Genomic DNA, 16,546 nt, shown 5'->3' with positions numbered 1-16,546 from the left:
GGACTGGGCTGATGAGATAGCTCAGCAGGTAAAGCACTTGCTGCTAGGAATGTTGATGGCGGTTCATTTTCAGTCCCACATGGTAGAAGGAGAGAACTGACTCCCACAAATTAACCCCTGATCTCTACATGCTTATGTGGTACAGGGCCGTGTTCTCTAACATACAGACAGACAGACAGACACACACACACACACACACACACACACTCGTGTGCACATGCTTCTTTCTATGTCCCACCCAGCCAGCTCCCAAATAATGAAACAGAGACTTATTAATTATGAAAGATTGGCCGATAGCCTAGGCGTGTTCCTAACTAACTCTTATAACTTAAATTAACCCATATTCTTATTAATCTACGTTCTACAATGTGGCTTTTACCTTTATCTCTTCCTGTATGTCCGACCATGTCTGGCTGACTTCTCCACTTCTGTTCTTCCCAGAGCCCTCTCTGTGCCTGGAAGTCCTTGCCTATACCTTCTGCCTAGCTATTGGCCATTTAGCTCGTTATTAAACCAATCAGAAGGTATACTGATTGTATACTAAAAGATTATTCCACAACACACACCACTACCACCACCACCTCCACACTAAATAAATAAATGTTATAAGAGATGCTTAAATGGTGACTGTTGAGGACACTCACTGCTTTGGATGTACACTGGGCTGGATTTTTAACTCACTTATTCTCCATGGATTCAAATAATTCAGAAGTATTTTCATTCCAGCAGCTTTCTGTGAGACATGCATGAAGAGCTGGTATGCTCACTGGAGGTGTTTTCTTTTTGTCTTTTTGCCTCATGCAGCAATCTTTTTGAGTTCATGTAAATTAAACATGTCCAAACTACCATTGAGTCATCTCTAGAGCTAGTGAGACGTCTAGGGCCCTATCATACCTGCTCTCACAACACATGCTGTGTCTGGCTCAAGTTTCTGTTTGCTTGTGTGTGAGCTAGGATGCACATTACTATTCTGTGCTGTCATTTAGCTGAAGGCAGAAAACATGTCACAGGATTTTCCTCTCACATGCTCAGGGCTAGAGCAGAAGCAGCCCTCCCACTATTCTGAAAGCTTGGCTCTTTATCTCTTATGGAAATGCATGCACATGTTTTGCAAGGTTCCTTTGCCTCCTGACATCTCAGCAAAAAAGGAAGGTGAGAACTGTTGAAAGTGGAGTTCGTGGAAGAGGCCAGATGGATGCTTGTGCTGAGCTGCGCACAGGGAGACTTCTGTACCAACTGCCTCTTCTCTCCTACTCATCTCCTTCCCCCTGGGTATGGGAGTTCTGTGCTGCTTTTGAAGTAGAAGCCTCTGCTTTCCAAATCTTATTTTGTTTTATTTTTTTCTTTCTGTATTCTTAGAGTGTTATTGGTGCAATCAGTTTTCTGTTATAACAAAGCACCTTTGGCTAGGCACTTTACAAAGAAAAGAGGTTGTTTAGCTCATACTTTTGGAGGCTAAAATTTTAAGATTGAGTGTCTTTATCTCTCAGACCTCTGGTGAGGATGTATGTTCCCATTGTAAGGATTCAGGCCCTGGCAGAATGCACTCAGGCAGTACCCTGGTCAGCATGCAGGTGAAGAGGACCCCTTTAAAACAAAGACCCCTGCCTACTTACTGTCTCTTTACCCCCCCCCCCCACACTTCTAATAAACTTCTTCCTTAAGCTCTGTCTGCCTGGCATGTTTATCCCTCCACCTTGGTCATCCTCGGCTGCCATGGAATCTGCCAAGGTTCCCCATGCCCTTTGTCATAACACTCATGGGAAAAACAAAAGGACAACAAACAAACAAAACCAGAAATAGAGGCAGCCTCATGCCGAAGGGGCCAAGCAGATGGGGTGGCTTTGCTTTAGTCGATCCTGTCTGGAGTAAAGCAAGTGACTGACACCAACATTAATCTTGTCTTAGAGTTTATTTTTTCTCTATGGCCTCATTGCCTTCTACCGAGCCCCACTCCTTAAAGGTCTCACCACCCCAGCATGCCATACTCGAGACATAAGCTTGGGATGCACACTTATAGCAAATCACAGTAGCCATCATTAAATTCATTTTTACTAGCATCTGGCCATTGATTTCTGTGTTACTTTTTACCTGCCTTTGCCTCCAATTCCTGTCCCATCTGTCATTGAGAAAGCATGCCCTGCAGTTCTATGGAGACAACACAAGAATATTTATTTTTGTTTTTGGAGAAGGGTTTGTTATGGTACTTGCTCTGTAGACCAGGCTGGCCTTGAACCTTGAACCTGCCTCTTGTACTGGGCTCAGAACAAGAATTTTAAAGAGAAGTGTGATCCCGGATAAAGTCAGAGAAACATCCTGCTCAGTATGTCAAAGTTGATCTAATTCTGCTGCCCAAGAGCTTGGAGCTGCTTCTGGAGGCTCTGCTATTCCTTCGGGTGACTTCTGGCTTCCCAGTTTTAACATAGCCAGGAAATAAAGATGTGCTAGAATGATGGTATCAGACCAAAATGAAATTTTCCAAATCGCTGAATTCTGTTACATCATTTACTTGTGACTGCCTTTTAAAAAAGAAAAAAGAAAAAGACACCCCCAAATTAAAGATCTGTGGAATAATAGTACTTAGTATAAGTATGCTTGTGTAAAATAAAGAGAAACCATGCTGTACCTGCAGATCTGGGATGTTTATGTGAGACTTGAAGAGCTTAGACAGCAGTTGAGTCTACCTGATTTCACCTTACTCCATGCTATGGAGTGGCAGCAGTCTGATTATATTTTATGTTTTGTAGTCATCTGTCAGAGTAGAACAGATTGCCCAGGAAGTGAGGAGGTTCCAGCAGATTCTATCTGGAATCCATCCATCAGAAAAATGAATGTAGCTGGAATGATTTTCTTTGAGTGTAAGGAAATTAGTTGAAATGTTTGAAGATGACTGAGAGGTCTTCATAGAGATGAATTCCCTTTAAGTCCCCAAAGAGGGCCAGTCAGGAGGCCCGTGGATAAAGGTGCTTGCTGCCAAGACTATGGCCTTGAATTCAATCACTGGACCTCACATGTTGGAAGGAGAGAACTGACTGTCTCAAGTTGTCCTTTGACCTCCACACTTGGGTTGTGGCACATGTACATATACACATGCACACACACATAAATAAATGTAAAAAAATGCCTAAAGAGAAGTGTTTAGTCATGCATAATTGTAGTCCAAACTTTGAAAACTGTAGCAGAAGGGTGACTGAGAGTTCAAAGCTAGCCTGGGCTACAAAGAGCCAAGACCAAGCAAAACTTAAGCGAAAAAGCACCCATTAAAGAGATTAAGTTGTGTCCATTTTGACATAAGGGTTGTCTTAGTTAGAGTTTCTATTGCTGTGATGAAACGCTATGTCCAAAAAGCAAAGCTGGGGAGGAAAAGGTTTATTTGGCTTACACTTCCACATCATTGTTCATCATTGAAGGAAGTCGGGGCAGGAACTCAAACAGAGCAGGAACCTAGGGACAGGAGCTGATGCAGAAGTCATGGAGGAGTGCTGCTTACTGGTTTGCTTCTCATGGCTTGTTCAGTCTGTTTTTATATAGAACCCAGGACCACCAGCCCAGGGATGGCCCAGTCCACAATGGACAGGGCCCTCCCATATTAATCACTAAGAAAATGCACTACAGTCTTGCCTATACCCGATCTTGAGATATTTTCTCAGTTGTGATTGCTTCCTTTTGGATGACTCTAGTTTGTGTCAAGTTGATAAAACTAGCCAGCACATAGGCTGAACAACTATAATCTCAAAATCCAAAATTTAAAGCTTTTGAAAGGCAATGTGATACCACAAGTTGAAACAGTTCACCAAGAAAAGTGCCTTTGTATGGTATCTGTAATTTCATGTGTGTGTGTGTGTGTGTGTGTGTGTGTGTGTGTGTGTGTGCTGATGGTGGCCAGAGGAGGATGTCAGTGCCCTGCTCTGTCATTCTCTGCCTTTTGAGAGAGGGTCTCTCATTAAACCTAGGGAGAGTCATTACACTAGCATTTCCAATCAAAACAGGCACATGCTGTCTATGATCAGGTCTTTTCATGGGTGCTGGGGATTTGAACCGAGGTCCTTGTGTTTTGTGCAGCAAGCAGTCTTATCCAGTGAACCATCTCTCGAGTCCCACCTTACCATAAACCTGTGCACAAAATTATATAGAAACACTGCATAAACCTTTCTTCATTTCTTCATTTGGTGGCTCAAAGCTTCAATTCAAATATCTGGGAAATATGAGGCAGGGGTATTTGTTAAGAACTCAAGGGCAGCCTGGGCTATGTAGTGAGTTCCATGCCAGACTAGGCTATATAGTAAGACACTGCTTCAGAACTCCCCTACATAAGTAAATCATGAAGCTTCAGGCTATGGACATGGTGCATATGGAATTCAAGTTTATGCCATGCATGTACAAGATCTCCAAAGCCTCTGAAACACTTTGTGACCAAAGCATCCCAGTATGAGGCCCTTGCACACATGTGTTTGTTTCAACAGGTCACACTCAAGTTGTATCATAGTTTCCAGTCACCAGTAGCACCCCCCTTTACAGATGACACCCTCTCCACCTGTGGACTCTGTCCTCCTGCCTCCATGGTGCTGCCCTACATCTGGAATATCTGTTCCCATTGTGGACGGGTCACTTAGTCATCGCCCACTGATGACATAACTTTTGGCCCTTTTACTCTTTCTTCTTTGGAAGTACTTGGGTTTGGACTTTTTTCTTTCATTTTCATTTCTTTTTGTCTCTGAGAGGAGAAGCTTCATATACCTAAAGGTGGCCTTGAATTCATTGATCCTCCTGCCTCCACCTCCTAAGTGCTGGGATTGAGTGTACAATACTGCTGATGACCTTGAGTTTGATGGCCTCATGTTGGCGTGGGTATTTTCTCTCTCCTCCAGTCTCTCTGCATCTTAACCACTAGGTCCACAGTGCCTGTCACTCCAGGAAGGCCTTGTTTGTGTTCTTTACCTGGTCCCCACTGTTTCTCTGACATGCCCTCCTGGATCCTTTCTCCATACACACTTGGGCCCCAGAAGGTTCCAGGAGAAAACTCCCAGCTATTCATTCAGGTGGAGTGGGAGTAGGGTGGGAGTCATGGTCTTCATCCTCAGCAAGAGCTCTATGTGGTCCTGTGACCTTCTTTCATAGTTCTCAAGTTTCCCACCCCCACCACCCTCCCCTATGAAGTTGTGAAGGTGAGTGTGCCCAGCACTTGGCTGTCTGTCTTACTCTTCCGTGGTCTCCTATGGCACCTCACTGACCTGACAATAAAATCCAGACTTCTGCTTTAGTTTGACTGGTAGGACTCCCTGAAGACCAGGCCCTGGTTAGGGCTGAGCACCCTGGGTCTGGTCTAGTTTGAACTATAGACTCTGGTGGCCTGAGCTTTCTTATGTAACAGGCACACACTGTCCCTTTATCTGAGTCACTTTTTTTCTCCCCTACAGGCTCACTGCTTCTACTGTGCTCATCCAAAGCTCTCTTTGTGCCTTCCTTCAACTCTTTGCAAACATGTCCAAGATGAGCATTCCTAACGGAAATTCAATATCTCACATATTCTAAAATCTGAAGCTTTTTGAGTACTTCTAAAACTCTGTACAAAGCCTTCCAGACACATTTCTCAGCTGTGGTGTGCACTGAGGATGATGTCTGCACGCCCCACTGGAAGGGAGATGCAGTGCTCTTTCTCTGCTTACCCAGCACCTTGCATTAACATTTCCCTACAATGCTAATGTCTTTCTACACTGCCTGCCCACCTCCTCTTTAAGACAGGGTTTTACTATGTTACCATGTGGTACTGCCTGACCTGGTACTTGCTGTCAGGCCCAGTTCTACTCCCACTTTCATCAGTCCTCTTACTGAAGTGACAAGACCTTCACACAGTCCCCTGCCCTAGCAGCCATGACAGGCTGCAGAAAAGACCCAGCAAGATGTAGGCCTCTGACTCAGCACATGTTGCTGAGTTTCCTGTCTTCTCACTTTGCAGAACCTGCCCCATGTGGCAAGAACCTCCTCCCTCCATGTGGTAAGGAACCAATCATAAGTTATCTGGCAAGCTCTGGATGTGCTTTATGGTACCAGTGGTATACAGGGCATAGCAACCACACTGGGAGAGTCTATAGGCCATAGCAACCAATTGACCAATCAACACAGGCCAGGTCACCTAAGCCCAAAAGTGCACCAGTTCAGAGACGGTTGTAGACCCCTAGACACTCCCCTTGCTCTACCCAATAAATTCCCTTCCTCGAAATTTCCCCAGGACCATCTCACTCCACCCACCATGTGGAATGCACAGAGGGCCCATGTTAATGCAGTTAACTTGTTAAATTATTAAAGACTCTTTGCACTTGCAACGGAACAGGTCTCTTGGTGATTTTGGGGTTGAGAATTTGGGTACAACACTTGCCTTTCTCTCCCAAGTGCAGAATGCAGGTGTGCACCACCCTCACCAGCTTGTCTGTTCCTATTGATAGATTTCTTGCTTGGAGAATGTATTAGTAACTTTTCTGTTGCTGTGATAAATACCATGACCCAAATCAGTTTATAGAAGGAAGAGCTTATTCTCACTTGTGGTCTCAGAGGCAGAGTTCCCAATGGCAGGGGAGATGTGGCAACAGGGAGTAGGGACAGGAAGCTGAGAGATCAAATCACTAACCACATGCAGAGAGAGAAAACTGGAAGGGGGAGCAAGGCCTTAGAGTCTCTAAGCCTACCCCTAGGAGTGTACTTCTCCAGCCAAAAGTACTGCTAGCTGGGAACTGTGTGTTTAAATGGATTAACCCAGGGGGATATTTCTCATTTAAACCACAACTAGCTGTCTCATTTGAAATCACAAGTGGCTGGGCATTGTCTGTCACACATGCCTTTAATCCCAGCACTCAGAAAGTGTGCTGGCTAGTTTTATGTCAATTTGACTGAAGCTAGAGTCATCAGAGAGGAGGGAACCTCAATTGGAGAAAATATTTCCCTTAAACCAGGCTGCAGGCAAGCCTGTAGTGCATTTTCTTAATTCTTGGCCTCTGCTTCAGCTTCTACCTCCTGGTTCCTGTGTGGTTTGAGTTCCTGTCCTTATTTCCTTTAGTGATGGACTACAATGAGGAAGTATAAGCCACAAAAATCCTTTCCTCCCCATGTTGCTTTGGCCATGGCATTTCATCACAGCAATAGTAATCTTAAATAAGGTAGGAGGTAGAGGTAGGCAGATCTCTAAGTCCAAGGCCAGTCTGGTCAATATTCTAAGTTCCAGGACAGTCAGGGTCACGTAGAGAGACTCTGCCTCAAAATAAAACAACCTCACGACAATGACCAGATTGTGTGTGTGTGTGTGTGTGTGTGTGTGTGTACATTTTCTGTGGATTTTGTTCACAACCTTCTCAGAAGTAGGCCCTAAAACAATATAGGTCTTTAGCCCGTGTTTGGATTGATTCATAAGTTGCTCACTAAATGATGATGTGGTCATGTCCACAACATCAGCTAACATTTTAGACATCCTACCATGTGCCCATTGTTGTTCTAAGTAATGTGTTCATTTCTGTTTTTACAGCAGCCTTGAGATATGAATCTCCTTATTTCATCACTTCTGTATCATGAATAATGATAGTTTGGGGAGGCAGGCTACTTTTTGTTTTTGTTAATTATGTGTTTGTGTGTCTGTGCATGTGTGTGCAGTGCCTACAGAGACCAGAAGAAAGTGATGAATATTCTGGATGGAGTTATAGGTGATTGTGAAATGCCCAATATGGGTGCTGGGAACTCCAGCCTTTTGCAAGAACAATTTGAACTCTTAGCTGCTGAACCATCTCAACAGCCCCGGGTTTCATTTTTATCCACTATGTGAACAGGCAGGAGCTTTATTAGCTTTTGAGGAGTAGGATCCAGGCATGGTCTCAGATGACCCATAGTCCCTCAGCACAGAGCCAGCCGACCTGCTGCTATAACAGAGATGATCAGTCTATTGATGAACATTTGCATAGGGTATACTATGGATTGACTTAGAAATTTGTACTTTAATTCTAAGAAGCTGGTCACATATATTTGATAGAAGTACAATATAATAATTCATTAAATATAGCACTTCTTATTTTTTGAGACAGTGTCTCATGTGATCCATGCTGTCCTCAAATTCAGTATGTAGCTACAGATACCTTTGACGTTCTCCTCACTCTACTTTTCAAGTTTGGTATTATAGGCGTGTACAATTACTTGTGGCTTATGTGGCACTTGGTATGGAACCCAGAGCTTTTTGCATACTAGACAAACACTCTACCAACCGAGCCACACCCATTACTCCTATCCCCTAGAGCATTATTTTCTAAGTATTGGAACAAAAACTTCCCATTAGAAAACAACATGGAAAATAATTCTTAATGTCTGTATCTTCAAGAGGAAGCAAATCAAAATATTAATACGTTCCTATAAATTGTCATTCCCCTAGTGCCCACCTAATGAAATTATTTTGACCAGAATTGAAGTAACACCCATCTTTGTTGAAAGCAAACAAGCATAAAGCATAGTACAAAATAAACGTCTATATACTGTTCCAAAACCATGAGCTTTGAAATGTGTTGTTGTGGTTAACTTTTCAGGAGAATCATGAAGAAAGTCTCCATGGAGCCACCTGAGCGCCTGGCCAGTCTCCAGGCCCTGTGGGACAGCCAGACCTTGGCAGAGCCAGGCCCCTGTGGTGAGCATACATTTTAAACTAAAACATAAGGACTTGATGCCCGTCCCCCTGCCAGGAAGCTGAGTCTATTCCTGGTCTGCTACTGTAGAGTACAATTAGTTCAAGGTGTAATTAGCGTGCACAGACTTTAGATTGGTGGACAGAAGTCCTATATTTAAGCCTGGCTGCAGCCTGCTGTGTAGGCACCACGGAGCTGGGGAGAATCCTTGCTGCTTCTCTGGATGGGAAAGATAACCCGATTGCCAGAAGCTGCCAGATTGAAGCTGTAAACTGTGATGTAACAATTGTTTTCCTGCAAACCTGTCAGTGTCAACACTTCTGCTTCATGCTTCAGGTGGGTTTTCGCAGATGTATGCCTGTGTGTGCGACTGGCTGGGATTTTCATACAGGGAAGAAGTGCAGTGGGTAAGTGAGCCTGTGCATCTGCATGCACACATACCCGACACCCAATACGTTAGCCTCGTTTTCCCCCTCCTCCCTCTCCCCCACCACTCGTTTGGTTTTATTTTGTTCATTTTGATTATCATCTTTCTTGTTCAGATTATTCAAAAATCTGCCTGTGTCCTTATGTAGTTGTCTGAGGTTGTCTGGCATCTCTATGTACATGGATTAATTTTCTAACTGAGTTTTGCTTTAAACAGGATGTGGATACAATTTATCTGACACAGGACACCAGGGAATTGAATTTACAAGACTTCAGTCATCTTGAGCACAGGTACGCCCCATCTTTCTCCCTTTCCTTTGTCCCTTCCTTTTCTCAGAACTGTCACTCTTTGTTGTCACTCAGGGACAAAGGTAACGTTCAGAGAACCCTGTTATACAGGGAGCTAGCAAAATGTAAGAAGCCTGCTCATCACCGCAGATGGTCTGTGGAGGTGCTTCTGTGTACCCAAGTCCATGTTTGGAAAATGCCCTGATATTTACTTTAGATATAGCTTACAAAAGCCCATTTGGGGGGCTGGAGAGATGGGGCCCCAGTTAGAGTACATGGGTCTCCTGGAAAGGACCTAGATTCAGTTCCCAGCAGCCATTTCGGGCAGCTCATAGCTGCCTGTATCTCCAGATCCAGCGGGATCTGATGCCTCTGGCCTCAGAGGGAACCAGTGTATACACGCACACACATGCACATAATTAAGAATAAATCCTAAAAGTCCATGGACAAGTGCTACATAAAATACAATAGTGACAAGATGCTACTTTATAATAGTACTTCTGTGGTGAAATTTATACTTCATTTCTAATAAGTGACTTTTTATTACAACTTCTTTATACCTGGGAACTTACTCCTTTGTATGCATGCACATGCTGGCGAAAACCAGTTTCAATATCTGCTTGGCACTATTGATAGTAAAAGCATGTTGTAAGTAATTTGAAAGACTTTTCCCACAGTTTGTCACCCCTGACTTGAATGTGAAAATAGCATTGTCTGGAGATAGCTCAGTGGATAGAGTGCTGGCAATGCAAGCACAAAGTCCTGAGTTCAAATACCAGAACCCACATAAGAAACCAGAAGCTGTGGAGATCCCAATGGGAGAAAGGCAGAGGCAGGAGGGTCCTTGTGGTTTGCTGCTGTGATAAAATATCCAGACCAAAAAAGTAGTTTAGGGGAGAAGGGAGTTGTGTTAGTTCACAGTTGCAGGTTGCAGCCCATCTTTGGCAGAAATTTAAGACATCGCATCCCAGCCCCCGATGAGCAGAATGAGATGAACGCGTTCGTGCTTCATGCTCAGCAAGTTTTCTCTGCTATCACACAGGGCAGGGCCAAAACCATGAGTGGGTGCCGCCCTCATTCAGAGTGGGTCTTCACAGCTCAATTAACCGAAGTAAGAAAATCCCTCACAGGCCAGCCTGACTTAGGCGGTCCTCACAGAGTTTCTCTTCCTGGGTGAGTGTAGATTGGGACAAGTTGGCAATTAAAACCCTGACTTTACCAAGGTGATAGTCAAGAGCCAACACCAGAGATTGTCGTCGGGCCACCACATATGTTAAGAGGTGGCATGTGAGTGCTGTGAAGTGACTGTCATCTGTTAAATTTAGAAATTATTAGCTCCTCCCCAATCTGAGTGACAAGTCCTTTTTTTTTTTTTTTTTTTTTTTTTTTGACGTTCAGTGACAGGGAACTATTTTTGCTAACAGCTTCCATTAGAACATACTTTGTATTAGGATAGTTATCTCTTTGGGATGCTGGAGAGGAACTTTGTATATACTTCCCTATTTATAACACTGAATACTGAAAGAGATTTATGCAGGTGAGTAGCTATCCTAAGAGCAGCTTCTATTTCTTCATCAAGAGCATTCCTAAACAAAACTGGCATTTAAGACCAAACAGTCAGCGTGACGGTGGGGTTAGTGTCTGCAGGGCCTGGTTGTGAGTGTGACAGTGAGGATGATTGTGGAGTCTGGTTGTGAGTGTGACAGTGAGGATGATTGTGGAGTCTGGTGGTGAGTGTGACAGTGTAGATGAGTGTGGTGTTGAGTGTGACAGTGAGGATGAGTGTGGAGTCTGGTGGTGAGTGTGACAGTGAGGATGAGTGTGGAGTCTGGTGTTGAGTGTGACAGTGAGGATGAGTGTGGAGTCTGGTGGTAAGTGTGACAGTGTGGATGAGTGTGGTGTTGAGTGTGACAGTGAGGATGAGTGTTGAGTCTGGTGGTGAGTGTGACAGTGGGGATAAGTGTGGAGTCTGGTGGTGAGTGTGACAGTGAGGATGAGTGTAAATCCTGGTGGTGAGTGTGACAGTGAGGATGAGTGTGGAGTCTGGTGGTGAGTGTGACAGTGTGGATGAGTGTGGTGTTGAGTGTGACGGTGAGGATGAGTGTGGAGTCTGGTGGTGAGTGTGACAGTGAGGATGAGTGTGGAGTCTGGTGGTGAGTGTGACAGTGGGGATGAGTGTGGTGGTGAGTGTGACAGTGAGGATGAGTGTGGTGGTGAGTGTGACAGTGAGGATGAGTGTGGAGTCTGGTGGTGAGTGTGACAGTGGGAATGAGTGTGGTGGTGAGTGTGACAGTGAGGATGAGTGTCTGCAGAAAATGGCAGGGTCCTGCTTTGCCTTTCAGCTGTTGCTTTTGCAACACATGTGCAAATGGCAACATGGAAGAAAGGAGTTGTTTTTAGTATTATTATGAAATCAGTTGAACCTGTGGATAGGCAAGTAAGTCTCCAGGACCCCAGGAGTGAGTGGACCGTAATTAGAAGGCATATAGCCTGCAAAAGCCGAGATACCATAGGACACTTTAATGCATGACACTTGAGGTGTTTCTGCATTTCATTTCTGTGTTGCATCCTTAATGATCATGGTAGGTGAATCACCTTGGTGCTGAGCTTTGCTGCTCATCCACTGAATTAGTTGCTCCACTGGGCCTCAAAAGGAAATTAAGGGAGTCATGTGATGCAGATGCCTACAATATATAGCAAAGTAGGTGATACCAAGAACTATTGTTAGGACCATCAGACTTTCCCTGCAAGTAGATTTACCCATTTCAGGGGTGGAGAATTTTCAGTTTGTTTGTAAGCACTGAGTTACTGGGATAGATGAAGATCACCTACTCTTTTTTGCTCAGTTAAAGAATTAAAAGGACTCTTTTAGGCCACATGTCATGGCACATACTTTTAATCGTAGAATTTGGAAGGAAGAGGTAGATCTCACTGAGTTGAAGGCCAGCACAGTCTACATAGTTCTAGGCCATCCAAGGCTATATAGTGAGCCCCTGTGTCAAAGAAATAAGATAAAATACAAGGTCTCTTTTCATTATGAACCATCTCATCCATGCTGGGTAATAATTACTTTAGACTCTGTGAGCCAGACAGTTGCTGCTGCAGTTACAGCAGGTCCTGACTGGGATGGTTTTACTTAAGGATCTCATCACTACATAAGGCTGTGAAAGCGATACTCACTCAGTAGAAACCATTCTGCAAATTTTCATCTTTGAGCTTTTTCTGGGCCAGGGTTGTGTGGTTTCATTCATTCTCTCCCATTCATGTTCATATTCATTCACAGTTTCTGTTTCCCCCTCTTGCTCCTCTGCCCCTCCTCACCAGCCTCTTTTTCCTTCTCTTGCCTGTGGCACTTGTATTCAAGAGCTAGCTTCCTGCCTTCATTGCCGAATAAACATTCAAGTATGGGCTTCAGAATGCTCCTGCTGGACTCCTCCTGTTAGTCCCTGCAGAGGATTAGTAATTAGGAACTGCTGGGAAAAATGCCTGCTTAGTTATTAGTTTTAGGTTCCAACGCTTTATTGTAGCGTATTCAGTTTGCTTAGTATGCTCTTACAGTTTGTCCTGTCTTAGTTAATGCTATGCCAAGAAGAGGCATAGACTGAAAAAAGCCTCCTTACACTTTTCTCATGGGGTGTCTGGAACGGTTTCGAGCCGACGTGTTAAAAATGTAATTATACTGTAATTTGACATGGCAGGGAGTGATGAGGGCAGGGGCAGTGCTGCCAAGGAAGAGGAGAATATACAGCTTTGGACACACTGACTTCTCTGCTTTCCAGACTTTTAAGAGGAGCTCATCTCATTAGTCCTCTGAGGACTGGTTGGACATGCACCATTGAGCGGATACTCGGCCCGGGAGAGCCCTTTCAGCTGATTCATGCTCTTGTGTTGTCATATTTCTTGGTCATGAAGGTGACATTCTTGAGCAGGGAGCCAGCACGAATGAGTTCTAGAGCAGCTTATATATGTGTGGTAAGGTGGTTCTGAGGTCGTGGGGACAGTGTTTTATTCTCAAGTTAATATTTTAGTGCTATAGCACATGAAGGTGATTATAAGTAAACTCACACAGGGTGTATTTATAATCCTTTGTTGTTAGAAATGAATAATCAGAAGATTAAAAATTTTTAAATATTATTTGGAAGTGTTTGTATATACACATATGCCATGTGTGGTGTGGGCATGTGTCAGTGCATATACATGGAATTCCAAGGATAATTTTGTGATGTTGGATTTTTCATTCCAATTTCAAGTGGGTTTCAGGAATTGTATCCAACTTGTGAGGCTTTCATGGCAAACAGCATTACCTGCTGAGCCATTTTCTGGCCCAGTATCACAAGTGTATGTTTATTTGTTTTTTGTTTTGTTTTGTTTGTTTAAAGACAGGGTTTCTCTGTGTAGCCCTGACTGTCCTGAAACTTTCTCTGTAGACCAAGCTGGCCTTGAATTTACAGAGATCTACTTGCCTCCATCTCCTGAGTGCTGGGATTAAAGTCATGTGCTACTCCCACCTGGCTATCCAAAGACTGTTTGAAAGACTGCTCTGACATCCTGAGGTTGTCTGAGCACTGTTTCCATGAGAAGCTGTCCAGTTAGTAAGCTCAGAGTGTATAGGACATACTTCTGTAAGCTAGGAAGCCAGGAAGGCATCACTCATTTGCAATGTCTCCAACCCCACTCCAAAACAGTCTCATGTACACCAGGCTAGTCCTGAACTCAGATGTGTAGCTGAGGATGACCTTAGAGTTTTGATCCTGCTCCTACTTTCCCACTGTTGGGTTATAGGTATAATCCAGTTTATATGATACTAGAGCAGGAACCTAGACCTTCCTGCATGTTGGGCAAGCAGCCCTAGCTACTTTTAAAGCTAGTTTTCTTATTTTCACATGTGTGTACATGTGTTCATGCACACACAATGTGTGTGGGGAGGCCCAAAGTTGATTTGGGCATCTTCTTCAGTCATTCTTTGCTTTATTCTTTGTGGCAGGGTCTCTCAGTCAAACTCAGAGCTGACTGAAAAGACCAGTCTTTCTATCCATCATCCTCTGGGCAATTCTGTCTCCAACTTAAGAGGCTGAAATTACAGGTGGGTCTCCACATCCACCCGGTATTTAGGTGGGTGCTGGGAATGTGAACTCTGGTATTATTTCTTGCACGTAAGAACCTTAACCACTTAGCCATTTCCTTAGGATCCTTTTAAGTTCTAAAGCTCTCCAAGTTCCATTCATGAAGTAGATTTGATGGGAGATAGTTTAAGTCATTCCCAGGAAAGCTAGCCAATCACAATGCCAGGAAAACTGAACCATTGTGGCAAAGTTTCCCACAGCCTTTCTATGAGTGGCCACTATGTGTGTATATAGAGCGTAAAGAGTAGCAGGATTTGGTGTTCCCACATGTCACTTTTCTGAATCTTTGTTTACTTGTTAGGTTTATTAGGAAGAGCGCCCTCTTGTGTGGGTGTACCCAAAATCCACATGCTGCCCCTTATTGGTGTTCTGTGTTTGAACTCTTCCCATTTTGGGCATCCTGGAGCTAGCTAGACATCTCTCACACTTGGTGTCTTTCACACCATTTTGAAAGTCTCAGTGTTTTTAAAGTTTCAGGAAGAGATGGCGCGTAGAGGAACAGGATAGAAGGAAAACGTGGCCTGAAAATAATAACAGGAAAAATGTCGATGAGGTCACACAGCTCAAAAAGGTGGCAAAAATAATGTCTCATAGATTGCCTAGAACCTTGGCCAAGAAAGACCTTTACAAAAGAGCTGAATTTGAGCCCTCTTGCCAATTTTATCTTCATATTCAACTTTTTAAGCATTGCTAGAATATATTGGTATCACAATTCAGTTTTTGTTTTGTTGAGACAACATGTTGTGTAGCACAGGCTAGCCCCAAAATTGTGATTCTCCCATCTCCACCTCATGAGTGCTGGGCTTACAGTTGTGTACCATCATGCTGGGCAAGTAGTTTATTTTTAATTTTAAAACAACAAAAAGAAAACTTCAAGAAAATAGTAATGGCACTCTGATGTCAGGAATGCTGTCAGACTCCTACGCTTAAGCAATTCTCCTGTCTCAGCCTATTGAGCAGGTTACCCTTATACTGTGCATTTTACTTTATTTTTATTGTTCAAAGTAACAAAAGTAAACTTTCGTTAGTTGAGTAATCACTTCAGAATACATTGTAGTGGGCTGAAGATGTAGTTCAGTTAGTATGCTCAAAGCCCTGGTTTCAATTCCCAGCACCACATAAAACTGGGCAAATAATCCCAGCTGGGTCAGGAGGGCTAGAAATTAGGCCATTCTTAGCTGCATGGCAAGTTTGAGGCCAGCTTGGGTTACACAAGACCTTATCTCAAAAATACAAACCATAATACATCCTGGTGTTGACTGAAAAATGAGAAAACAGATGATTGGCTAAATGTGCAGAAAGAGGTTTAGTTCCTTTGATTAGAAAGTATGCAGACATGATATCTTGAATTCTCTATGGAGGAGACTAAAGGTTGAAAGTGTAGGAAGCAGATTAATTGCTGGTGGATTGATGACAGTCGTTAAGTGGTCTTATGAGTCTAGGATTGAAACCTAACTGTCTGGACTTGGTGTGAATGCATAGACCAAGTAAGTTCCCCATGTCTGTGGAACCTTCATCGGTCTATGAACTTTATACATAGAAATGTTCAAATAGCCAGGCATGGCAGCACACACATATCCCAGCATGTAGGAGGTGGAGGCGAAGGATCACTGTAAATTTAGAGAAGCTAGGCTATACAAGACTTGTCTGAAAAAACTAAATAAATTTCAAATACATTTCAAGTTATAAGTGTATGCAAAACCTTTTCTTAACAGGACCCTAGTGATTACAGGAAACATCTCAGGAATCAACCAAGGAGATGTTTCTGTATGACCAGAAAGGAACTAACTTTAGGGTGTGTGTGTGTGTGAGAGAGAGAGAGAGAGAGAGAGAGAGAGAGAGAGAGAGAGAGAGAGAGAGAGAGAGAGAGAGAGAGAGAGAGAGAGAGAGAGAGCTGCACAACAAACCGCCCAATGGCCAGTCAATAAATGAGTGAATGAAAGGAACAACGTTTTCTCAAAAGAAACACAAATAGCCTTATATATTTAAAAATGAAGTTCACCATCAGGGAAATGCAAATTACAACAACCATACTGAAATTATGTCTTACTGTTAATT

At 43.5% G+C, this 16,546-nt stretch overlaps 1 protein-coding gene across 13 annotated transcripts in view; it reads left to right on the top strand.

Annotated features, from left to right (window-relative positions):
• Positions 1-16,546, top strand: part of Carmil1 (capping protein regulator and myosin 1 linker 1) — a 271,462-nt gene that overhangs the window by 124,133 nt on the left and 130,783 nt on the right. For all 13 annotated transcript variants that reach the window (XM_040755709.1, XM_040755708.1, XM_040755707.1 and 10 more), the window contains exons 6-8: positions 8,556-8,653; positions 8,988-9,058; positions 9,295-9,368. In XM_040755709.1, coding sequence (XP_040611643.1) covers positions 8,556-8,653; positions 8,988-9,058; positions 9,295-9,368 — 243 coding nt within the window. The remainder of the gene's footprint in view (positions 1-8,555; positions 8,654-8,987; positions 9,059-9,294; positions 9,369-16,546) is intronic.

This window comes from Mesocricetus auratus, unplaced genomic scaffold, assembly GCF_017639785.1.
Source record: "Mesocricetus auratus isolate SY011 unplaced genomic scaffold, BCM_Maur_2.0 Super-Scaffold_100013, whole genome shotgun sequence".
In the NCBI taxonomy this organism is placed as follows: Eukaryota; Metazoa; Chordata; class Mammalia; order Rodentia; family Cricetidae; genus Mesocricetus; species Mesocricetus auratus.
This window is presented reverse-complemented; position numbering and strand designations above follow the sequence as displayed.